This window comes from Wasmannia auropunctata, unplaced genomic scaffold, assembly GCF_000956235.1.
Source record: "Wasmannia auropunctata unplaced genomic scaffold, wasmannia.A_1.0 LD336022.1, whole genome shotgun sequence".
NCBI lineage: Eukaryota > Metazoa > Arthropoda > Insecta > Hymenoptera > Formicidae > Wasmannia > Wasmannia auropunctata.
Window position 1 is genome coordinate 551,135 of NW_012026868.1, and position 25,594 is coordinate 576,728.

Here is a 25,594-nt window from a genome sequence, read left to right on the forward strand (position 1 = left end):
ACTTCGGGACTTCTAAGTTTTATTAAATCACACGGTTTCCATTTACAAGTAATGAAAAGCAATTTAATTTCCTTTTGATGAAGGGGACTCGGTGAAAAAGCGATCGCATTTATTTTATCACGGTATACCGGCGCGCGTCGAGGGTTTAACGGGGCGCGCTCGTGTTAAATGCAATTTCGGTGAAAAATGGATCAAGTGCACGTTGTGGATCTGTATAACTTTTGCCGTTATATAGCAAGTGGCGGCTTGATATTGATATTGATATTGATATTGATGTTTGGCACCTGCACGTGACACTGAAATTCACGTTTCATTTATTAATAAAGAATCTCAATCGCCGAAATGAGTCCTCGGAGAATTCAGTGGATTGTATATACTGATGCGCTCTTTAAAACAGTACTGCGACTTTGACACGCAGTCTCGAATCGCGAGAAATTGTTCTTTTTTTTCCGTGGAACTCTCTTACACGTTTTACACTAGGAATTATCCTTCGCTGGGAAAAAGTTGTTCGCAACGAGATTTAGACCAGCTCACGCGTTTGCATTTGTTTTTTTTTTTTATGGAAAACGTTTTTATCATCAGCTCAAATTGGTATGGATACAGCAAACGTGCAGATTGTCTTAATCGGTTTAGCTATTTGATCGTTACAGCTGACACGTACACCTGCACACGCGACCTTTTACATTTTTTGCCAAACGCGATGATCCGAGAGGATCCCCTTTTTTTTTCCCGAGGCAGTTTCAGAGGTAGCGTAAGCTCGTTACACTTTCCAACGGCGGGCGCGCGGAGAGATCATTCCCTTCGTTCGCGTTTAAAAACGAACGAAGGAAATAAATACGTCTCTTCCTCCTATGAAGCGGCAAAGTAACGTGATCTTTCGTTTAACGAGCATTGCGCTATCTCGTCTCGGCCGCGGCATCAATGGGATCGCGTGGGTAATACGATTAAATCATTCCGGCCAAAGGGTTTCCGGGAGAGGGAAGGGGGAGAGATCGTTAAGGGAACAAAATAATCGGGACGTGTGGAAGAGGAGCGACCGCGCAACACGACACGCGTATTGGAGCGGAAGGAATCGCGGGACGGCTGGAGAGATTCTCGTTTCCCGCGGGCGGCGATGTGGGTTATCGCGGTTTATAGACGTAATTAATAATCCGATGCTATTTTTATACGCAGAGAGACCGTTGCGAACTAAATGGCAGCCGCGAGTTAGTCCCGGTTGAAAGAAAATCGATATAGGGTCGTAATGCGGCGACGGCGGCGGCGGTGGCGTTACGCGTAAAAGCGGCGCGGGCTTAAGTAGACAGCGGCGTTGAAAATGAGGTGTCCGTTTACTTTCTTCCGCGGAAGGAGCGGCGGAAAGTCGAAAGGCGAGAGTTAAGCTGACCGACCGGGAAGCTCTGCTCGGCTGAACTTACTTTTAATAACGAAAGTCAAATACAAAACTAACCCGCGGATGGAGTAGGATGCCACGCCGGACGCGGTATACGTACCGATTGACTTTCCAACAAAAGTCGCGTCGAACCAACCCCTCTGTCGAGAGGGACAAAACAACGCAATAAAATAGAAACAAAGCCGTTGTGTGTCAGAAATGAAAGAGACTCGAAGCGACCGTTATATTGCGACCATTCTTTTAATTTTGAGCTGCAGAGATTGTGTTTGAATTTAATACTCCAATTACTCGTTTCCTTATACCCCATTCACCGTCGTATTTTACATATACAGATACTCTCCTTTCACGTCCCTCCTTGTTTGCCTTTCTTTCGGATCTTTGCACGTTAATGCAGTCACCCCGCTGTCTATACTCGCTTAGAAATACTACCCGATGTTGCCGGTAGACTTGCCCCGGCGACGGGGGGAGGACGAAGCCGGAGGGAAGGGAGGGAGGAGGCGGTGTGAGGGCACGTTTTGCAGATGAAATACAGTGCCGCGCGATAAATGGGTGCTGACACGATGCTTCACTGCAGAGACGTGCCCTTTTACTGTGAACCTAGCTTTATTCTCGCCGTGCTTTAAGCGACTCTGGTATAGGTCATGTTGCCTCGGAAGTCGCTTTTGTTTGCACCTTGACACCCGACCGGTTGTCAACGTCAGTAACCATTTTCCATTCTTTAAGAAATCGATAAGAACTATAAGTTCACCCTTAACATTCGCCGTTATATAAGCTATAATTCACGCTACGGCGAGTCAGTCGTTCACTCGCGACGATGCCAGGTGGAACTTGAACTGCCATAACTGTCGAAGACGGCCTTGTAATTTCAATGACAACGATCGGAGAATTACCGGACACGCGCGAGATACTTAGGACGCGTAGAGCCTATCCGCCAATTGGACATCCAGTCGTAAGCTGAAGTGCTCGAAACGACGGACGGCGAGGAGCTGTATAGAGACGTTAACATCGCACAGGGTCTCGACTCAGGATCGTCTCGATTCGTGATTCTCGGCTGCTCGATCCGTCCTAAGAAGGTGCGTAATAGCCTTAATTTATTATTTGTATCTCGAGTGTCGTGGCCGTGCTGCGTTATTTCGCAGGTCGAAGAAATTTTAATATTTTATAGACCGTGTATGACCGCCGTTTACACTCGACGGAATGGCATGGTACAAGTCAGTGAAAATAAAAAGTTCGACATTCCGTTGGAACAGCATAAAATGTTTGGACTGTTTACTTTATAGAATCGTAAAAATGCTATCGTGGCCAAGTGATTGAATTTCATGCCGGATACCTTCGCAAGCATTTCCGTTTCCCGAAATGAGGGAAATTATTTATACTGCTGGTTTGCCAAGGGCAAAAATCTCAAGATTTATTACCAGCTTTAGAAATTTAAATCAGCTGGTTTTATCGATATCTTTATTTTTATTGTCATTTTTCAATACGGTTTTAAAATGGCAACTGTTTACGTTTCTTGAATATTCGTAAATTGAATAAAATAAGAAACTAATATGGGTTAATTTTATTTTTACATATACAATTTAATTCAGTGTATTTTGTTATTCTTTTTGTAGGGGTATTATTGTATATGCATACTGCCAGCCAAAAGTTTGAGATTATATATAAACTTTAAGAGTATTTCAATGAAATACTATATACGTAAAAGTTCGATTTATACCTTACTTAATATTTTTTTCTTAATTCAAAAGTAAATAAGCACTATATTTAGCACAGTTGTGACATTTTCAAAAAAATATGGACACTACGATCATAAAGTCTTTTTTTCTAAAATTGAGATTTAAACTATTTTAGAAGATAAATAAAAAAAAATAAATTTGTAGCTAGATTACCTGAATTAGTAAATAGAGTGATTAAATATAAGGGTAACTAATTTAACAAAAAAAATCTAATATTTTGTTAATAAAAATACTCATGGATATTCGTATAGATACTCGTAAAAAATGTAATAAAATAGGCTGTCAGACATTTTATACTATTTTTTATTTTATTATAAAATAATGAATAAAATAATCAAAATAAATTAAATTAATGCACAAGTTTAATTTTACTTCATGTAGTAAACATTTTCAATTAGTGATCTCTCAAATTTTTGGCCGGCAGTGTATAAAGGGTATATTTCATATTAATATCAAGTACAACAATTATTACTAAAACATATCGAACACTACAGAACATTTGAAATATATTACAGCAAATTTGAATGTCTCCGCTGGATTCTGTAGAGATTCTGTATTATTCATTAGATCAATTGAATGTTAATTCTATTCGGACGTAATTGCGTCCATTCATATTGATCTGCGAAGGTATATGGACTAGCGGTTTCACCAGCTATGTCTGCACATATAATTCTGCCTAATTAACCCATGTGAGCGAGCGTATCGGTCAACTAGAGCTTCAAAGGCGCTTTTTTTTTTAACGACTTATACATTTTTTAGTATCATAGATCTACGGCCAGCACGTGTGACACGTTTCTATAATAAAGCAGAAACGTCACGCGTAAAAAAAGAGCTTCATGCCGAGGTAAATGCGAAATGAAGCAGATAGGCTGAAGAGGTGCGAACCGCGGGAATGCTTCTCGCGTCCTCGTGACAGAATCGGGCTCGAAAACACGAGTTATAATATAGATCCTGTAATTAAACGGATCGCGTATGTAGCTCCGCCGGGACCCAGTTGCGAGGCGCTGATATACTCCCGAAGTAGACCCCGCGACGATCCGTTTCGTCCAGATTATAGCGTTTCGATTATTCAATTATACAAATTTCACCCGCGACGCGACGAGGCATTCTCGGAAGATTGGAATATTTCGGGGCGCACCTGGGATTCGCTCCGCGCAATTCTCCGCAGTCGCGGTCGGTAAGCGGTAGCGGAAGCGGTGTCAGACGCAATTACGCGGTCGCGTCGCGTTGCGCGCGATGCGCGGGATGCGCCGCGGTCGTAAAGCCGAGCACATCACGCGAGAAGACGAGCAGAGAGAGAGAGAGAGAGAGGAAGAGAGAGAGCACCGAGTGTTCCGTGCCGCGCCGGCCGCGCGTCGAGAAAAATCTCAGCTGCATTTAAGTCAATGTTATCCCCTCCTTCTCCGCCGCCGTGTGGCACACATCGCGGCCTCGCGCCTCCCTTCCTGCGTGCGAGTCAGAAGTCGTGATAACGAGGGCTAATTGAACGCGGCGGAGACCACGCGCGCGTGGACTTACGCGACCGACAACACGCAAACGATTCGGCTAGATCGTCACGCACAAGAGCAATGTCACTCGGATTCACCGAGTTTACATTTTTTTAGAAATATATAATAATTAATTCGTTCGAGATCGTGATTAGGAAAAGCCGTTCGGAAATTAAAATTTGGCCCGTGTCATCCCCCGTCCGTTGTTTTCCGCGCTGATTTCGTTGAAACGGCAAAAAAATATAATTAGCGGAGGTAAATTAATTTTGCTCGGAAAAAATTTTTTAATTTCTCAAGATTGAATATCGCGCGCGGGAAGGCATGCGCGTTTCCTTCAAAGCCCTTAGAAATTATTAAGTTTAAGCTTTGAAGGAGGCAACATCTGTGCTCCGATGGAGAGAAAGGGAGAAAGAGAATTGATAACTTCGCGAAATCCTTGTTCCACTTCTTTTCGACATGATTCTCTCACGAGGCGCGGTATTTTGCAGGCGAGGTGTACATAGATTGTACAAAATTTATGCGAGCGGGAAACAGTTCTACCCGTGACAATTTTCACAACTGCCATAACAAGAGCTAATAATCGACGGTAGTCATTAGCGGAAATCCGTCACAGCACAATCCTGGGGAACGTAATCCGCTCCGGCGATTATCAGTGTGTCGCGATTACGTTCGCTACAATGCGACACTAATTAATTTATCATCTAACATTCGCTCGAGAAATACGTTTGTTCAAGCTTGGAAAACGTGTTCTCTCTCTCTCTCTTTATTTTTAATACAAATAAATAATTCGAGAAGTAGAAAATGTTAAAATAATATATCTGACTTAACTGACTTTCCTTAATCTTCTTACTTTTGATTTTCTAATTAAATCCAAATTAAGTAACTTTATTTTAAAACGCATTTGTTTTTAATTTTAGAGCACTACTTTAGATACGCGACCGCAGTAAATTTTTATAAGATTTTCCGAGAATCTTGGTCTACGCACTAACTCAAAATATTTCTTCTTCGGTCTAGTTTCGTTCTACGACAGATGAACGCAATCTGTCGCGTCATGCTTTGTAGAAGGCAATATGAAAAGAGAAAACATTTCAGTTCGTCCCGCTTCTCTCGTAGCAGCAGATGTAGAGAATTGAAACGCATTAAAATGCATTACGAATCCGCGGCGCTGTAATGTGACACGATTTCGTGAAAGTACCGTAAACATGTCCGAGACCGAGTTGCAATCCCTCGTACTGTGGGAATTGTAATTTCTTTTTATCATAAATGCAAAATAATAGGCTAGAAAGAAATTGCACGTTCCTTTCGCGTTATAAAATTTCGTGTTACCTCAACAGAAATGGGGATTTTATTTTAAAACGCAGATAGCCAATGATTAACTCGAGAAAATTTATTATGCTCTCACGGACAATTTATTTTATGTGAAATTTCTTTATATATGTATATTAATATTTTCATTATGAAGCGCCATTTTACGGTGCCGGCTTAATATTTAAACGCGCGCAGATGCGAACCGGCCTGCATTCAACGAAGGAACGTGCAATTCTTTTCTGTCCTTCCATGCGGCATTCGTCTCTATCGCCAAGATGTTTATGTATGGGTACAACGGTGCAGCAGCTGCACCTTGAATTACTTACCTAGATTCTAGTCGTGTTATCGAAGTCGTGTCGCACTCTTTTTGCCCGTGTAATACAGTTTTTTCCTTAAAAATTTTCATCCGTAAATACATCGAAACACCGCGGACTGCAGACAATCTGCCCCGCTGAATATGAATAATGCAACGGGGGCGATTATTCATATTCCCGATGCATATTTAACGTATACGGTTAGCAATGACTTTAGTTAAGTAAATTTGTCGAAATTTGGTACACACTTACGAGCCTCGCGGATGCCTCTACGCCGCTATTTGAGTTGCTTGTGTTATTTGCGCGTAACGTGAAGATATATAGCGTTTAATACAAACACGGGAGAAGAATCAAAGGGTGCAGAATTCAGCGCTGCATTTACGTCGGGGATACCTATGTGGAGCTTGCGAGTGAAGAAGACGGAATTGGAAAACGAAAAGTTTCGAAATCCTCCCCGCCTTGTTGGTGCCGCACCAACCAATGAATGCATGCGGCAATAATGAGGTTCCGCCGGGGAGGAACCTCGCAACGCCACTTCGGACACGATAAACGCTAAAATGTCGCGCGCGTATTCCATGCAAACTAACCGCACCGCCATTACAATTTCCATTTTAGTTATGGCAATTTCCATTTCGCGGACATGCATCCGCAATTCGCTGCGAGATAGAGGGATTCGCTCGGGGCTTTATCTCGTATCCGAAAGACGGCTTTCGCAAAAGACGTTTAACGTCGGTGCAGCTTCCCCGATATAGCTGCTCGACACTCACCCGTCGGGAAGGCAAGAAAACGGAACTGTATTGATGTACGAGTCCATTCAAAAACGGGAACAGCGCTGGGGTTTTTCGCTCGCTCTTACAGGTTGCCAATATTATCCGAATCACCGCAAAAACTACGACATTTGACCGTCATATCGGCGTTGCCGGGAAACGTAAAAAGCTCGCACGTAGATCGAAAGTGGGACGAGCGATAATCAGCGCGGTGGCTCCCCGATAAAAACTCCCCGCAATGTAAGAAAGATGGGGGCTGGGGTTGTGTAAAAATATATTTTGATGTATCGGAAAGAGGGGGAGGCTGCGCCAATTGCGCAGTCTCTCCCTCTGCCACCCTTCCCTCTCCTCTCTCTCTCTCTCTCTCTCTCTCCTTTTAACTCTCTTTCTGTCTCTCTTTCTCTCTCTTTCCGTTGCTTTATATAAAGTCGAAATGAATCGCCTCTCGATTATTACGAGTTGGAATAACTGTTATCGGAAGCGTAACGATTTCCCATTTATTTCGCCTTACCGAAGAAATAACAGTTTCTGACAAAAAGAATATTTTGTCATGCTCGTCAAAAGCGAAGGTGTAATTGTCGGAAGAAGAGCATCTTGTTTTTGCACGCCCGCGCGCGACGTGTAAAAATTGTCCGCGACGCGACGTCTCGCTCGCGACATCACGGCGGCGGCGGAGGAGTTTCGCGCTTCAGTAACCGGAACGGAAGTATTTTCGAAGTACAATATTTTCATCGTTTAGCGGAAGTGGAGTAAATAGATATAGCGGCGTGACGTACAATTTCTCTTCGTTTCTGCCGCCGAATTATTACGGGGCACAGGGTGCAGCTGCGCAATGAACCGCCTATCCGGCGTGTCGCCGAAACCACTATACTTTCCGTCGTCGTCGTGGCAGCCTTTTATCTCCGGGTGATATATGAGGGCGAATAGGGCTTCTCTCTCTCCGCCGCGGCGTTGGACATTGTGTTGCACGGGTCGTGTCGCAGAATGCGTTGTAGTATCCCCCGTGTTGCCCCGGGGCTTTTAAGCTAATTTGACGCAGCGCGTACCGCGCGCGCGGTCATTTTCCGCGCACAACTCGTCTTCGTCGCGTCCTCGCATTTGGTTCATGCCTTGTCGTTACTTTCCCCATCTTTTTTTCGCGAAACAGCAGGTCGACGAGCAAAAAAATAAAAAGAAAGAGAGGAAAATTTAAGCGCACGTAACGTAAATAAACAGATCTTGGTTTAAAGGGGAGGCGCAAAGCTCGGATTTTCTGTGTATTAGTTAAACAAACTCGGGCAATCTGACTCTTATAAGCTTCGAATCATCTTAAATAAGTAAAACTATTAAAATAGCTATAATATATAAAATAACTTATGTGCTAAAGCGACACGATACGAGGGACCTTGGTTCATTTTCCGAAAAAAATATCCTTTCTGAGGATATACGGTATAAGAAACGGACGACACATCCGTGTCGCGAGTTTAGGACCGTAACAAATTTAAATCCTGCGAAATCTGACGATTTGTCGTCCGGCGAAGATTCTTTAAAACATGCTCGGCGATATGTACCTCGTACACGTCCCCGGGTCAGAGCGAGGCGGGCGGACGGTCGATGGAAGGAGCGGAGGAGATAGATCGGTGAGACTGTAGAGACCCCGGAGAGACGGAGAAGAGGGATATTTGCAATTCCAATCCCATCTTCGACCTCGTCTCTTGCGCAACCTCCACCTCCATCCCGCCCTACCTCCCGTTTCCGAGGGACGTAGACGTTTCTCGCGTAACTTCGCCGGCCGCGGAATGCCCGACAGACTGACGGACGCGAAAACGACACCGAAACGCGTTACGCCGCGCTCTGAACGAAACACATTGTCAGATTTTTCGCGATTTTCTCTGCGCGGCCAAATGAAAAAGCTATGCGAGGCACGAGCGTTTTTAATTCCCCGTTCCCAAATTTTTCATAGTTTGCGTAGGATAATTGAAACGTTGAATATCTCTTTAATTGGCCGTAGCGCCGATAAATGGCACGAGAGAATTCGTCGTATTACCTCGCAAAAAAAGTGCGTGCGTGCGCACGATCGAGTATTTAAAGTATTTGAAAATGATTTTTTTTTCTAATATTGTCTAGGAAGTAAAGTACATATTCCTAGGAGGTATGTCTCACAAATATTTTACAAGTTAAATTTGCAGTTGCTGATTGAAGACCAGAAGTTTTTCCGAGTGCTCTCATTGCACACGTAGTTACCGAATGAGACTAATGTAACTAATGTAACGTAATCATACCCAATTGCGGGATTTACTCACGAGAATTTACTCGAACGATTAAATATATATATATATATATATATATATATATATATAAACCTATTTACGCTAATCGGTTAAATAGTTATTGCAGATTACGAGACGAGAGAGCATTATCTACACACGACGCATGGAGCCGTATAAGAACGCTGCGTTAACGACGGACGACAATGCTCGACTTCCGCAAGCGTGTCCAAGAAGCGTACGATTTCATCATTAGCAGAAATTTGTTTCGTGACGTATCAACGGACCTCGGAGGAAGGTGAATTTATTTCAAAGATTATGCTTTCGACTAACAAATCGGCACACTGTACGTATGGATATTATTTCAACTCTTTTTCTCGCGCAATTTTTACAAGAGCATAATGCAGAAAAATATATGTAATATAAAATATATAATATTTTTTGCTTAAAACATTGTATTACGTGTTGCGTTACAACGGAATAAGAAATGATATCCCTCTGTACATAAATACACCGTAAAAGCTTCCTTCGACGGATTTCATATTGTCGTATTCACGATTTTATATCTTTCTTTTTTATTTTTTCAAATTAAGTATTTCATGAATTCGCAAATTTTCGCTCTTAAATAATTTTACGAGCCCTTGCCTCCCCCCCTCCCCCTTTCTCTCTGTCTGTCTGTCTGTTCCTTTTTCTTCATTAAACTCGATTGTGATGTCTTGTTAACGACGGAACTTCGTCGATAAATACAAGCACGCGGGCGGGAGAGTGCCCCCCGCTATAAATTCTTCCTGTTTTCTGCACGCGTATTCCACGGCCAACCATCTCTTCAGCATATTTCATTTCCTTCTCTCCGTCTACGCGCCGGCCGGCTCCTCCCTCCTTCTGTATTTTCCCGTCTACCAGAGGAGAAATAAATTAAAATAGAAATTTGCAATTTCCTACGCTTTAAGAGTTCAATTCTATTCACCCCGACTTACGCTGATTCAATTCGCCAGTTTTTAATGTAAAATTAAACTTCATAAATTTGCAGAGCTCTTAACGAGTAAAAGTGAGGCGGAATAATGGCATTCGTCTTCCCCTCTCCCCTCCCCCCCGCTCCCCCCGCGGAGCGGATAACTGAAATACTTGTCGTTTACGCAATTAGTTAACTCATGATATGTTACATTATGTTAATACTTTCAAAGACGAGGTGAAATCTTTTGCCTCACGAGTTATCTCGCCGGGACTTCGTTATTCCGATCTTTGCATTCTCGGAAGGCCGAAGTTTCGGTGTATACAAACGACGGCGTTATGCCCGGAAGTTCATTTTATCGGTCCGAATTGGAGACGTCCATAAATTGAATTCCGATGGATGGAGTTCTAAATGGAGTTACGTACAATCGTACAACCAAACAAGCGACAACGAAGCGTGACAATAATATTGACAAGAAAGGGAGAGACAGAGAGGGAGAGAGAGGGATTGTGTGCGTGTATGTATATGTGTGTTCGCGCAGGTCAATCAATAGGTAATGGTATAGATCGGCGAGAAAGAGTGACGGCGATCGATGTACGAGGGACGTAGTAATCGCGTGGCAACCGTGTCGATCGGACAGACGTATATATATCTTCGGCGATCCACGAATCGTTTGTAAGTGATCACGATCAAAAGAGTCGCGTCGCGTCCGTTCTATTTACTCTCTCTTTCCCTCTCTCTCTCTCTCTCACTCTCTCTCTCTCTCTCTCTGTTTCTCTCTTTGGCTGTCTCAATTAAATCGGAGGGATATCGCTTGCGGGAAATCAAGGAAATCGATAACGGATGCGAGCTTTAATTGAAGCCGTTAATTCCGATCTCGAGTTTCATCACGATACCGCCGGTCGTCGTATCGTCGTCCCGGCAAAGATCGAAGATCGCGCGCGCGTGCTGAGACTGCGTGTGGGCCGAGATTGCGCGTGGATGCATGCAACGTCGGACGCGGTCGCGATGAACGCGCTTCGAAATAGGCGGCGATCACGAGGCAACGTTATCGCCGCGTATCGTGGATGTGCTCCGTTGTGATTTAGGTAAATGCTCGGGGACGAGCGCAGCCGGCCGACGCGAGACGTCCGTGTTTTTCGTCGCTCCAACGCCTGGCGTTATACATACAGAGGAAACGCCTGAAGTGAGCGACCGTTATTAAAATTGTCACAAAAGGGATCGTTCCGGGAGCCGTGCCGTCGCGCGTCCTGACGAGGGATAAACCCTGGGATCAAATTTCAGTCCAATTCTGTAATACTTCGATACGTTGGACAGTGATGCTTACGGAGTGTGATACACAGTGTGATACTAGTTTATTAGCAACACCCGCGGTAATTTAAAGCAGTTTCATGCCAGGCAACTTTCTTTAAAAAAAAAAAAAAATAGAAAGAGAAAACGTTTACTGCACGAAAGTTATCGACAGATATACGTTCGAGCGGAATATCGGACAATTGAAAATTAGTACGCTAACTAGATGATGCTCGAGCAATATCCATCGTTAGTACGCCTCGCGAGTCCGAAACTTTCCGGCGGATTTATCCCTCGCGTGTATTCGATCGCGACGGCTCTCCGCCGGGAGGACAGCGCGGCTGCGGAAATTCTCGATCCGAGATTGTCGATCTCTCGCCGGCTCTGCTCGGAGCGCGAAACGTACGGGCGCGCGCGAGCGCGAGGCCGCGACAGTAAGCGCAGCGGACCGTTGCCGGTTCGTCAATGAGGTGGCCAGCTGTGCCCATCCTGTGTGCATCGCGCGACAATTATCGTCACAGGCAGCCGTGACTGCCCGTGCTCGTTCGTCCGCGGTTCGAGCACTTTTTACGAGCCCCACTACCCATCCGCATAAACACCACCGCTCGCCGTCGCGCCACATTGCCGCTTTTAGTCGCTGGTTAACCGTGCCATCGCGCTCGCGCCATCGCATCGCGACGACCTACACGCTCGTCACTCTCGGCTCTCCGTTGGATCGAAGGGGGGCTCCGTGTTAATACGCGAAAGACTAAATTACGCCAAAGCATACAACGCAAGCGAGATGCACCGGTCGCGCCACAATTGCGCCGAGTGCGACCGCTCGCCGCCCGCGCCGGCGTCGTAGTTTTCATGTCGACGCGAATAACCGGGCGCGCGAACCGATTCTAATCGATCTGATCGGTTTGACGACGCATTGGCAAAAACGCGTCAATGGAAAAGTTAGCTCCCGGAGGCGGGAATCCTGAGAGTGACGCGCGCTAACGCTAGCACTAACGAGTAGAACAAAGCTCCGACTTGGGCGTCGCGGGGAGAAAGACGCTCGCGAAGAAGAAACGGTCCGGTAAAAGCGGGCCAAGGTGTCAAAGACGTCAATCGTCGCAACGCATTAGCGTTTCGTTGTCCGCCGGTCGCCGTCGTCCCCGATCCGCGTCCCCGTCGCGCGCGGCCGCGGAGTCTCGTCACGAGACTCACCCGCTAACGATCGCCGCTAACGTGGCGAACGCGTGATCCCGGGATCGTCGCAGTACGTTCAGCGACCGCGCACGGCTATAACGGCCTTACCCGATCGCGATCAATAGCGCGAGTGAATCCGTGTCGACAGGTGTGTACGACGGGACGACGGGACGACCATCAGCAGTCACGAGGAGGACTCATGAGATTTGGACCGATCGATCGTTCGATCTGCATTATTTGCGCTCGCGCGGTCTGCATTTCGCATGGAGAGGATTAAAGTAGAGGGTATATAGAGCACAAAGGAGGAGGCTGTAAACTCTTCTGGAATTCGGTACCGTCCCCGAGAGAATTTTCAATCGATCAATAAATCGGCCGTGGAAAAAAAAAATGGAGATCGAGATGGGCGGCAGGACGAATAAACCCAGCGAGAGGCGAGTGTCGATCAGTGACCAAGTCATGGGACTCGATAATCCCGCCTTCGAGCACCACCGGCGCATCAGCGCGAGCTCGGAGCACAATTCCGATCAGGGCAGGCGGAAGTCGATCCTGCATCACGGCGGCGGCAGCCACGGCGGCGACAGCGCGGAGAACATTCCGCAGTACAAGTATAACGATCTGGAGAACGGCAGGATCAACGGTAACAGAAAGAAATCGGCGTACAGCCTGTCCAGCTCGATCCGAGACAAGATCGAGTATTCCGAGGAACTCGAGAGGTGAGAACCCCGATTATCCCCCCCCCCCCCCGGTAAGCCCCGCAAAATCTGTTTGCCGATACTTGCGACGGTGATAAGCGCGCGTCTCGATCGTTTTTGTAGACTCAGATCGACCTAGATCGGGAAGACGTTTCTTATATATTTCTCAATCTTATATCGATCGGTTATCAGAGCGATAATCCGCAATCGTGGATTCCATTCAACAAAACAAACAATGCAAACACCGCGCGAGTGTAATGTCGTTCAAAAAATACTTGCGCGATCAGTGATAATGAGTCACGTTGCAGCGAAAGTAAACAATCTCCTCGATAATGGGCGACAATAAGCCATAATTACTATGTGCTCCTTTTTGTCATACTGTTGCTAATTAGGCGTGACTTCTCTTATACGTTGTTGCAAACGATAGCGGACGTTTATCTCGCGACGCGAAGCATTTTGTTGCTTATCGAGGCCGTTCCAAGAAACCGATAAAATGAACTCTTTCCTTCAGATTTTGTTCATCTTTTTTGCTTTTATGATGTTTCTCTCCAAAATTATTTAACGGCCATAATTTGTGAATACTAGTAATCATTACAAAAATTATATGTTACATTTATTGACAATCTTTAGAACTTTTATAATATTTTAAATAATTTTAATATCATATAAATATCAAGTACACGTGATTTGTCGAATCATCGTCTTTATTTTCTCTTCATCGCATTTTGTGTCACACAATTCAGAGCTCAAAGGAAATGTTGATTCATTCATTAGTTGATTTGTATAGGTATCTCAAATCGATAAGGCCGGCAAAACTATTTGTATTACTAATGCGACATACAACATCATGAATTATCCTATTTCATGACTATCTTTTATGGCCTATTTTTATTTTCTTGATAGCAGTTATCTACTCGCAAAAATTTAAGCCTCTTCTCTCATATCATAATCAGTTTAGACGATCTTAAATAAGCTTAAATAGACGCACATGATTTTTTGAACAAGATATTTTCTCGTAAAACATAACTTGCGACTAACAGATTTTTTTAAATATAAAGATTGCATTACTCGAATAGTGACGTAATTCGGCAGATTTACGTTCCCGCTGACATTGCGGTATTGTGTGCATAATGCAATCTTTGTATTAAAAAATCTGTTAGTCACAAGTCACGCTTTTGCAAGAAAATAAAGTTTGATTGAAAGCTTGAAAGTTTAATTAAATTGCGTAGGAAGAAAAAAATTTGAAGTGTAATTCAATGTTTACAAGATACCCTTCGATTTGCTGTAAAGCGGTATATAATGTATTTTAGAATTATCGCATTTTCTTTGAAGTGTTCTTTTCTCTCGTAAACTTTGCATCGAATTTATCCATTAGCAAGAAATTAATTGGACGCCCAATTACAAAGCTATTCGCGGAATATAATAAGCAGAATAATGGAGTGCGAACAGTACGAAAGTATTTTCCTCAAAATGTGCGGCCAATAAATTATTGATTAGAGTTTATGAATTATTAATTCTTTATGACTTATGAATGAGCGTAACATAAATTGTAATAATACGCTTTCTACAGTCTGTAATGAAGTCGTTAACCCGAAATTATTATTGTGCACACAGCATAATGCAATTTAATAGACTTTAATGTACTACCATGTAAAGCCGCACACCAAATTAACTATTACATTGCTCGACAAAGGCATATAGACAGATATACTACATATAACTGTAGTAATCGTTAGTATCATATTGAAATTTAAGCTAGTTTAACAGTTACAAATTATCTTCACGGCTAAGCCAGTAGATACTGAGTAGATTGAAGCTATTGACGCTCGTACTTGAAGGCATTAAATCCAAGCAAACTTGTTCTGAGCGAGTAATACAACGATATGTTAAATGGAAATTGCATTACAAATGGAGATACCGCTTTAACGCGGTTTTTATTCAACGACCTCAACATTTCTGCTAAAAAAAGCAATGTTTCTGTATAATTAAAAAATCAAGATATTTTTTTATCTATAGATATTTGATTTTATTTAGTTTTTTAAGTTTTTTCCCCTTATGACAAAGATATTTTAATGTTAGTATCATTTTTAACACAGTTCTAGTATTAATTTTAAATATATATATATATATATATATATATATATATATCAAATGTTTTCAGTTAGAAGCTCAATTAATTGCGTTCTCTAAAAACTGTAAAATGCGTGCATCATATAAAACTGAAATAAAAAAAATTTTAATGCAAAATTTAAGATACTATTGAAATTCGCATTTAAAAATACAATTTCATATAAAAGGTTTGCATTTTTTGCTGCAAACAGTATAGTGTAAAGTGCTGGGAAAAATAGTTGAAAACGTAATATAGTAAACGGTAGTATAATAATGGACAGAAAGATTTTTACAGATACATCCTTTAAATAAATATTTCTGTTGCAATATTTGAAATTTTTCTCCAACATTGATAGTGTGTAGTACAAACTGGAAAAAGCACACAGTAACGCATGTTTTTTTCATTTGTTTCGCACTTACTGTTATCTTTCTTATAAAAAAAAAATAAACGAACGCTTTCTCGTGCAATACACTATCTCTAATCGCACGCATTCCAGATGATTGATTTTCATCAAATAATTCTACTGCCCACAGATAATTATTTTTACTAGTTAAAAGAAACTGCTAAATATTTTTGCTCGCGCATTAATTATGTTTTCATTTATTACATTTGAAATAGAAAAGTTAATATCTGTGTGTCGATATGTTATCTTCGATTTCCGCATTACAGAAATTAGAGAGCGCCACGAGGAAAAGCGAAAAGAATATTATTGGCCACGGTTGTTTCGTCACAGTTTAATGTGCCACGCTCTTTATCTCATTACGTCATTTACGTCTCTTTCAGATCGTGGCTGTACCTATTTTGCACGCGATGTCACGGTCGCGACGACACGCCATCGTGGGAGCCACCGGGATGGAAAAGAGCGTGCCCGCAGCCGTTCTGTCCAACATACAGGAAATTCGCCCGAGTTCTGTGTCTGTTTCTTTTGGGTCTGCTGTTCTGGGGTATCGCCTACTCGGTAATCGGCGATGACGTCGCCCCGGGTGGCCAGCTCTTCGGATTGGCCGCTCTGTGCATCGCCGCTCACTTCGGGGGTTGGCTGTTCTCTTTAACCACTCTTCCGGCCCTGATCGGTATGCTGATCACTGGTCTAATATTGCAAAATGTCGGGCTCGTCAAAATCGAAGGCCAATACACCGTGGTGATCGCTAATCTACGGTGAGTCTTTTTCCGGCGTGAATGTTCCAATTCTCGTTGTGAGATTCTTGTCGAATATCTGGTCATTTCTCGCTGAAATGAAAGAAGTTTCCGAAGTGTCAGCAAAAATCGTCAGGTGTCAGCAACGATTCTCTTCAATTTAATTTTGAAATTGATATGAAAATATTTCAGCAGAATAGCGATTGTGAGAAGGAAAATTTCATTATAATATTTAACTTCATTAACTATATTTGAAAATTTAACTTGGATTTTATTACATTATTTTCTTGCATTTGCAAACTTTTTATTCTATTGTAGTTAATTAATAAAATTATAATTATATTGAGTTAATAATTAATTGACAACTAATTTTATTGTAAAATTTATTGTTAAAAAGCTATTTTTATTTAAAAATTAATTTAATTAAAATCAAATCGATACAGTCTTCATCAAGGTGATCTCAATGAAGAATTAATAATGTAGTTTGTGTGAATCCCAGACTCAAAAAATACATGCAAGGTGTAAATTTTAAACCCTTATTTGATGTTTTTTTTTAAATAGTAACAATTCTGTTCGTTTGATGAAATAATAAAATTTGATCGCGGCGCCTCTCGTGTAAGAAATAAATCAATAGAGAATGGAAGTTCTCTGAAAACTCCCTTTTTTTATTGAAAAATAAAAAAGTTTACTGAAAAGTTTATGTTCTACGTAATTTTTGATAAAATTAATTCCCATTTTAAAATCGGCATATCGGATTTTATTTGATGAACGGAGGACAAAAACAAATGGGAAAGAGCACAGAGAACTCTTGGCGGACCAATTTCTTACGTAAACTCGAGGTTGAACCGGTTAAATCGCTTTTTCATTGCGAACAATCGTTATCTCTACTCGCGTGTCTTTATTGGAAAAACGTGTCATTATTGACGGCGACGACGACGACGACGGGCGACGACGATGACAATGACGACGATTACGCGAAGGTCCCTCGAAAGTCTCCGAGGTAACGATCAACTCATCGCGGTCGCAAGGTGGCCGCTTTTTAAGGTCGAGGTCTAACGACGGTGAATCGCTGGTGGACACGCACGACTCGTACGGCTCTATGCACGGCATAACAAGTGCCGTGCGCTTCAGCGGCAATCAAATTCAAGCTGCATCCCCGCTAACGAATGCCTGGTTGACAAAAGGGTCGAATAAGATCCGACCGGGTTTCCCACAATCAGCCTGCCTTCTTCTCGCGTGCTCGATAGCTCTCCAAGGTTTCCCCATATTTTATGACCGCAGGAGAATGTATTTATCCGTAATCTCTTTACGCAGGCTGCGTTAGCCTTTGATCCCGCGGCGACAACAGAAAAAAGAAGTAAAAAAAAAAGGATGGACCGCGCATGCGACTTGCTGCAGCACATTTCGCTTATGTTAATATAAAATTAAAATTCCAATGAGGTGCGTTTAGATATGAAAAGTATGCAAATTAGCCCTTAACTTCTCGGCGCGTGTACTTGACCCACTTTACCGCCGCTGATCGATGTCATCGCGATGACATTACCGAAGTTGACGAGCTCGTCAACTTCGTCCCTCTCCTTCAACAATCTTTAGAACTAGTTTTCCACGGGATTATAACTCCTTAATATCCGCGCGTACGTTTGATACATATTAGTTTGTAAGTAACATATTAGATTTCCGTTAAATTTCCATCTTACGATGTTAAGTTACCGCAAACATGTATGACAAATTAACGCACAAAGAAGAATATATCGAGTTTCAGACGTCGTTTACTCTGCGAGAAACGGTATGTGAAATTTCTCATATTCACATAGTAACGGAGCAGTTAAAGCAGACGTTTCTGCAATAAACGATTCCATTAATACGGAATGACAGCAATTATCGCTATTACGTCGATTATCGTCGATTGTGGACACCAAGATTTCTATATTCCTTCCGTTTCGAAATAGATTTCCCGCAATTGCGTCTGAATTTGTTGGATCATCGCCCGATCGATTGGTCAAATTCGCCTTATGACTCGAACGGCCTACTAATGGCGGAGAAGCGCAGGTAGAATTGTTAATGCTGACGAGCCATGGATCATACATACCGTTCTCTTGTCACAGCAACCGTTATGCCTGATCTTGCTAGGAATTTAATTTAATCGACAGCTCCATCGGTTACTGGCGATCGACGAAATATTGATTTTTCGTTAAAAAAAACAAATATAAAAAAAATCTTTTTTATACGCGGTTTGTTTTTGTTGCGAATTTATATATTCCCCCCCCCCCCTAAATAATTTCTGTTAAAATTAAAAAATGACAGCTGGTTGAATTTTTTAAAAAGTGATCCATTGCTTCGCACGATAAAAGTTTTCGTTATAAATCATATTAATACAAACATATATCACACGTCGTATTAGCTGATACATTTTTTCGAACGTCAATTATCGGGAAACCGCGTTGAGAAATATATAGGAGAAATATGTAGAAAAGTTGTCCGATCGTTTATGCGGAGCATACGAGTAACACTCGTGATTGGCGTGATATTACGTATTCTTTTATTTTTTCAGGATTTATCTCTTCAAGTATTTATGAAGAGAGGCATGCATCTCTCTCTCGAGCGTATAATATTTCCTCCGCAATAATATTTCGTAATACAAATACGCATACTTTTTCCCGCGAGGCCTGCAAAGATATCTCCGTAATCTGTTGACTTATCTTATTATTGAGACACACAGATTTATCGATAAGTGTCGCGCGATAAGTTGCTCGTCCAGATGTGTAATTTTCAGTAGCGTGCGCGAAACGAGATCCCATTTACTACACGAAAGAAACGGAGGAGCCGTGGCCGTGCAAAATTATGCAGTCTATGAATTTGTTTAACGACAGCTTAAAAATGAAGGTGATTTAATAACCGTCGGCATTACGGCACGAAAAATTGTGCACTTAGAGGCACCGTTCAAAGATTGGACGTATCTACCGGCTACCGTATGTTTCGAGGATGAGGCGGCCTGCAAGACGCGACGCCGCGTCGGCCATAAGTTTCCCCGTTAACGATTTCTTCAATGGCTCGTCTGTCACATTTTATTCCACGTGACTTCGCGTGTTCGCTGCTCCAACTTTTCGTTTCATTATTCATTGCAGTTGGAAGATAATGGCCAAGGTTACACGAAGATTAAGTGGCGAGACGATGTCGCGGAGACTTCAAAAAAGTCTTAATCTTGAAGTCTCTTGAATTTTCGCATTACGCAAATTACATGTCGAACACGTCGAGCTGTAGCGGTGGTGGGAAAGAGGGGGCGGGGGGGATGGTTACGTTTTTGACGGAACCGTCGATGTATATCCGGAGTGCTCTGTTACACGCGCGAGGGTTAAACCTTTAGACACCGGCTCCAGCGGACGTTTACGCGCGTCGTTAGGAGGTCATGTACGCCTAAGCTAAATGCGGCTAAATACGAGCAAACACAGGACCCGCGCGTGTTGCAAGCGATTTGCGTACACGTTCGCTTAGGCGAAGCCACCCCGTGTATATGCCCGCGTAAACATCCCCAGAAGCCGCGGTTCGGCATCGACTGCAAGACTAATAAAGTGATCAAACCGCGGTCAGGCGCTTATTGACATGTGCAATTTGCCAGTCAGTTATCAGGAAATGACCGAAATGCAATAGCTGCATGCGAATCAAATGTATAACAGCAGCGTTGTTACGTTATACGTCATTCGACGCGTTTTTCAGATATACAATCCGAATTCAATTTTTCAGTTACTAAAAGTGCCGCCGCGCGAATTTGCAGAGTTTTCCTCATTGTCAGTAAGAATGAGGAAAACTTATAACTGGCCTTATAAACTTATAACTGGCAAAGTAGCGTGGGAGAGACCTTGTACAAGAAAAATATTAATTATTTCTATTACAACTCTATAGTACCTCAATATCATCATGAAGAAAAATTTTCTCACAATCATTTTATTCGTTTGCTCGCGAAAACTTTCCGTTTGTCGCGATATCTCAGTAATGCGAGCCACGTCGTCCGTTTTCTTCGCGCATTTTTTCGTTCTGCAGAGACTCTACTCTCACGCTTCCACGTCGATAAGACGTACGAGCGCGAGTCCCCCGTAAATATCCTTGCGACACACACACACACACACACACACGCGCGCGCGCGCGCGTACGCGGCATTCTCCGGACACAATTTACACGAAACTCGTTGGAAGATGCAGTTTCCAGTTTCCTTCCAGCTTACTTAAAAAAAAAATTTCCTTTGATCCCGTGATGTTGAAGCGGCACGGTGTTCGCTACAAGATACAATTATTCATTGGATATAGTTATTCAGACACAATTATTCAATTTTCCACTTTTTTCCGCTCGGTAGTGCTTGCATAGACAAAAGATTTGAATTTTCACAAATTCTTTTAGAGAAGATAAATTTGTAAATAAAAATATTTTCTCGTTTACATTATTAAAACAGATGGTTAATAGCCATCTATTGTGATATTCTAAAATTTGGTGACTTTATATATTCACGATATATCATTCGGATTATCACATAATTGTTGATGCATAAAGATGCTTGAGCGTGTTATTCTTGTTCTTCTCGACGACGTAATAAAAAGGCCGTGACTTTTTGTCTCTTCGCGAAATCCTTTTTAAGACCGACACGGTGCAGCGCGACGATTCCGTTCACTGCGCGTCCGTTTACTGCCGTGGATGTCGATCGTAAATTATACGGCACGTGATTATCGAGCGTTGCCTTCGAGAATCACTTTTAATCTACAAGGAAAATCAGAGTAGTGATCGCGCGTAACTGACCGTATAGATCACTCGGAATTTATTAATTCTGTGCAAGATGATACGCAAGCGTTTAATCGTCACGCGGAAAGATTCGTCGACCGGCAGATTACCGCGACGGCAATAATTGTTTGCGTAATACCTCGTCGGCAGGTGGCTCTTCCCCGGAAATCGGATGTAATGGTACTCTCCCCCCTCGCAAAATCTAAAGACTGAAGATTGAAATTTCCGCGTGTTAATTCGATATCCAACGTGCCAAACAACTGGTGCGCTTTGCAATTTAAATGAAACGCCAGCGAGGGCATCCGCGCCGTACTGAATTATGTCTATATAATCAAATATTCATTTTCGTTTACATAATCATGAAGTCATACGTATCGCCCATATGTTTCGTACGTTCGCCGCGTGGTCACGTTATATTACATGACAATTAAGCAAACATCGAGACGGGCATTTCGCGCTTCGCGAAATGCTATGCAAACACATTCGGTATTACCAATTATCGCGATCCTTCCGTATACAGTTTATATACTATATGCTCATACTCGTCATAGTTCATACTCGTTTCGATTATATTTTTATTACACGCGGTCGGTGCCGCGCAAAAGCGACTGATAAACTGCCGTGGAATTAACCCGTCCATTACGAGGAGAGAAATTAAATTAACATACAGCAATCTTTATCCATCGTGCTTTAATAATAATAATAAAAGAAAGACCCTATTGTGTGGTGTATACGTGAAAAGAGAAAATTATCCATTCGAAACTGAAACTTTGAAACACACGCGACTGAAAGGCTACGTCGTTTCATTTTAGCGTATAATATAATAACACAATGTACATAATAACGATGCTAATCCTCCCACGGCGTGATTTTTTTTGGCCTTTAAATAATTATAATTAAATGTAAAATCCATACGCGGCATTAAGATCCGCAAAATACCGTTTTTCAGTACGTAGGAACATTATACCCATATACATGAAATTATTATTACGTGCACGCCGGTAATAATTAATAATATTAATAGAATACCGTGAGGGAGAGAACGAAAGAGAGGAGAGAGAGAGAGAGAGAGAGAGAGAGAGAGAGAGAGAGAGCGGGAGAGAATAGAGAGAAAGAGAAAGAGAGATGCGCTACACGGTGTGTCGGTGTAAATTCGACGCTTTCACCCCCCGCGATTGGAAGGCGACGCGACGTCACGCCGTGCAAAATGCACGGTCGCCCGTGCAGCGACTTCGTAAACCTTTCTCTTCGCCGGGAGAGAAACTCGTAATAGGATAAGTTTCCGAGGGTGTGCCTTTCCTAAACGGGTTTTCGAAAGTTCGAGACAACCGGGGCTTCAACGATCGTCCGTACCTGAATTTTCATCGTAAGCTCGCGACGCGAACTTTTGTCGCCGCGCTTGTCGTTCCAGATTCGCGGATGCGAGAGGCCTCGGAAGACATACGAATTGCAGAGAGGGACACGTGGACCGTTCTCCCCCTTCTCTCTCCCACGTCTGGCAAAGTACTTGGTTAACTCCTTTTCGTCGAACTTGAGGATATGCGTTGGTCAAGAGTATGCATAGAACGCGCGTTTTACTTCCAGCTATAACTTTCGCGAAGAAAGAGGAGTCCCCCCCCCCATCTTTTCCGACAGATATTCTTTCGATAATGGAACCCTCGGTGCTCCCTGCTGTGCACGCGCGTGAAGCAGATTGTACTCATTGTCCTCTTCTTTGCAGGAAAATCGCCCTGGTTATCATACTTACCAGAGCGGGCCTGGATCTCGATCCGAACGCTTTGAAAAGATTAAAAATCACCGTGCCGAAGATGGGCTTGATACCGTGGGTGATAGAGGCCCTAGTGATCGCCGTGTCAACGAGATACCTCTTGGACCTGCCCTGGGTGTGGGGCTTCCTCCTCGGTAGCATCATAGCGGCCGTCTCGCCAGCCGTCGTGGTGCCCTGTCTCTTCAGGCTACGTAGCAGGGGTTACGGGGTCGCCAAGGTAAGGCCACTTATTCCCCGGTCCTTTGTTGGAATATTTGAATATTCACCCGCGTCGCGGGATCTTCTCGTCTCTCATTCGTAAGAACGGATCATAAGTCTCCTGGAACTAATTTCGCCCGACTTCCGTGCATTAGGTAGTAAAATAGATTTATACTATAGATCTAGGACTTTAAGCGGATGATAAATGGCGGAGTTAACATAATTTTCCCTTAAGAATAATTGAGATTTACTATACCGTCAAAAGATGTTTATCGACGGCCGCGCCGTTTCTTACTTCCTCTTCCTCTTGTTTTCTATGTACGGATCTCACGATATAGCAATATATTTTCCTGCCACATCTTCGTTCGTAAAATGCAATTATAATCCTACCCGGTGCCCGCGATTATAAAATTTATGCGAGAAGGAAATTGAAGGGAACAGGGCGTTCGGGAAGCGTTTAGAAAAGTAAATATCACTCTGTATATCACGGGGGGTGGCAGACGGCGGTTTATTGCGAGTGCCGTTAAATTAATATTTAATCGTAATTGCCCGAGTAATTGGATTACACATCGCGGTTCATGTTTTATATTAATCGAATACGGCCCTGCGCAAAGCGAATTTATACAGGCGGTCCGGGGTATATGTATACACGGCCGCTATGTTTGACGCGCTCGACATTAGCGTATTAGAGGAGTTTCCATGTTAATGAACGCAACGCGAGCGTAATTAAATTTCTTTCGGCCCGATACGCGCCAGCCGTGATAACCGTGAAACGGTTTTAGCCGGTGCGCGGGAATATCGTTCCTCGTTCGGGGAAACTGATTTTCGTGAATTCCGCCGCGCACGATATTTTGGATAACGCGGCGCTTCGTGAATCGGCCTGAATCAAGATTCAACCCCCTAAATCTTGATTCAGGCCGATTCCATCGGGCGTTTTCCGCTTAGCACGCGATCGCACGTGACTCCTCCGCGCCGCGGATCTAATTACGATCGCGCCGCCGCGCCGCGTCGCGCCGACCGGAAGAAGACCGCGCGCCGAAGGATCACGCGAATTTGCTCGCGACGTGCAACAACAACGTAAAGGCCGATTCGGTGTGATACAAAAGGGCCTGCACAGCGGGATAAGAACGAGGGATAAGGAAGGGAAACGTACCGGACTTAAATAATTCAGTTTGGAAAATGGAACGGAAGATGCTTGAAGAGCACAAAGACCAGTGCGGCGAATGTGATATTCATGAGCCGAAAGAACCAGACGATACTTCTTCATTTGGCGGAACGTAATGCAACGCGGCCGGAGGAGGAAGAAGTGGAGGAGAGGGAGGAGGAGGAGGAGGAGGAGGAGGAGGAGGAGGAGAAAAAGGAGGACGGTCGTGATAAACCGTAAACTGGAGATTCGCGGTTGGTGTTACTCGCCCCCCTGCTATTCGCCGGCCGCGCGCGGAGATCGGGGATTCTTATCGCGTCGCGGATGGAAAACCTCACGACGAGACATTGACCGATTGTGGTTCTGCAAACTCACGTGCGTCCTACGAGTATTCGCAAGCAAGCACCCACGGGACGGGGGGCTCCGTGATGAGCGGGAGGGAGCTGTCCTCCTCCGCTGATCTCGCGCCACGATCGTGTGCAGCGATCAATTAGACGTTCTCGTCTCCTCCGTCGTTCTCTCTCTTTCTTTCTCTCTCTCTCTCTCTCTCTCTCTCTCTCTCTCTCTCTCTTTCTCTTCCATGTAAGTAGTTCAACTCCGAGAATCACGATAGCCGACGGACTTAAATCCCCGAACGAGCTATCGTGACACCGATAACACTGCCCGGGCCCGCGCCAGGATCGTGCTCGAGTGTCGTCGACCATTCTCAATAGCGCCTCCCGCGCCTCTGGCTCTCTTTCTCTCTCTTTCTCTCTCTCTCTCTCTCTCTCTCTCTCTCTCTTTCTCTCTTCCTTCGATTCTCTTTCAGACCCGAGTCTTTGTTTCGTAAGACCTTAAATATCTTGATTTTCCCTCGCGGATTACTTTTCTAGGTCGACAACGTCCCGGGCATTCTTTAGGAGGTTTTCGGATGGATCGTTTCGAGAGATTTAAACTATATGTCGTTGATTATTCGCAGAATAAATGGATTTTTGCATTTATATTCTGAAATATTCTCATATTTGAAATTATACAATACCAATATATGGTATTTTGCGATATTTATTTAATAAACGAATCATTTGCAAGTCGTAATTAAACGAAGAACATAAATATAATATTGGAAATAAACGATTGAA

General features: G+C 43.4%; 1 protein-coding gene across 5 annotated transcripts in view; it reads left to right on the top strand.

Moving 5' to 3' along the window:
* The first annotated feature begins 2,232 nt into the window (after window positions 1-2,232).
* The window catches only part of LOC105453068 (mitochondrial sodium/hydrogen exchanger 9B2), a 30,625-nt gene continuing 7,263 nt past the window's right edge, over window positions 2,233-25,594 (top strand). The window contains exons 1-4 of one of the 5 annotated variants that reach the window (XM_011694762.1): window positions 2,233-2,463; window positions 9,367-9,543; window positions 16,246-16,620; window positions 23,087-23,351. In XM_011694762.1, coding sequence (XP_011693064.1) covers window positions 9,452-9,543; window positions 16,246-16,620; window positions 23,087-23,351 — 732 coding nt within the window. In that variant the 5' untranslated portion in view covers window positions 2,233-2,463; window positions 9,367-9,451. Of the gene's footprint in view, window positions 2,464-9,366; window positions 9,544-10,808; window positions 10,873-12,352; window positions 13,374-16,245; window positions 16,621-23,086; window positions 23,352-25,594 lie in introns of those variants that run through there. The other 4 variants (XM_011694759.1, XM_011694758.1, XM_011694760.1 and 1 more) reach the window with 4 other exon arrangements.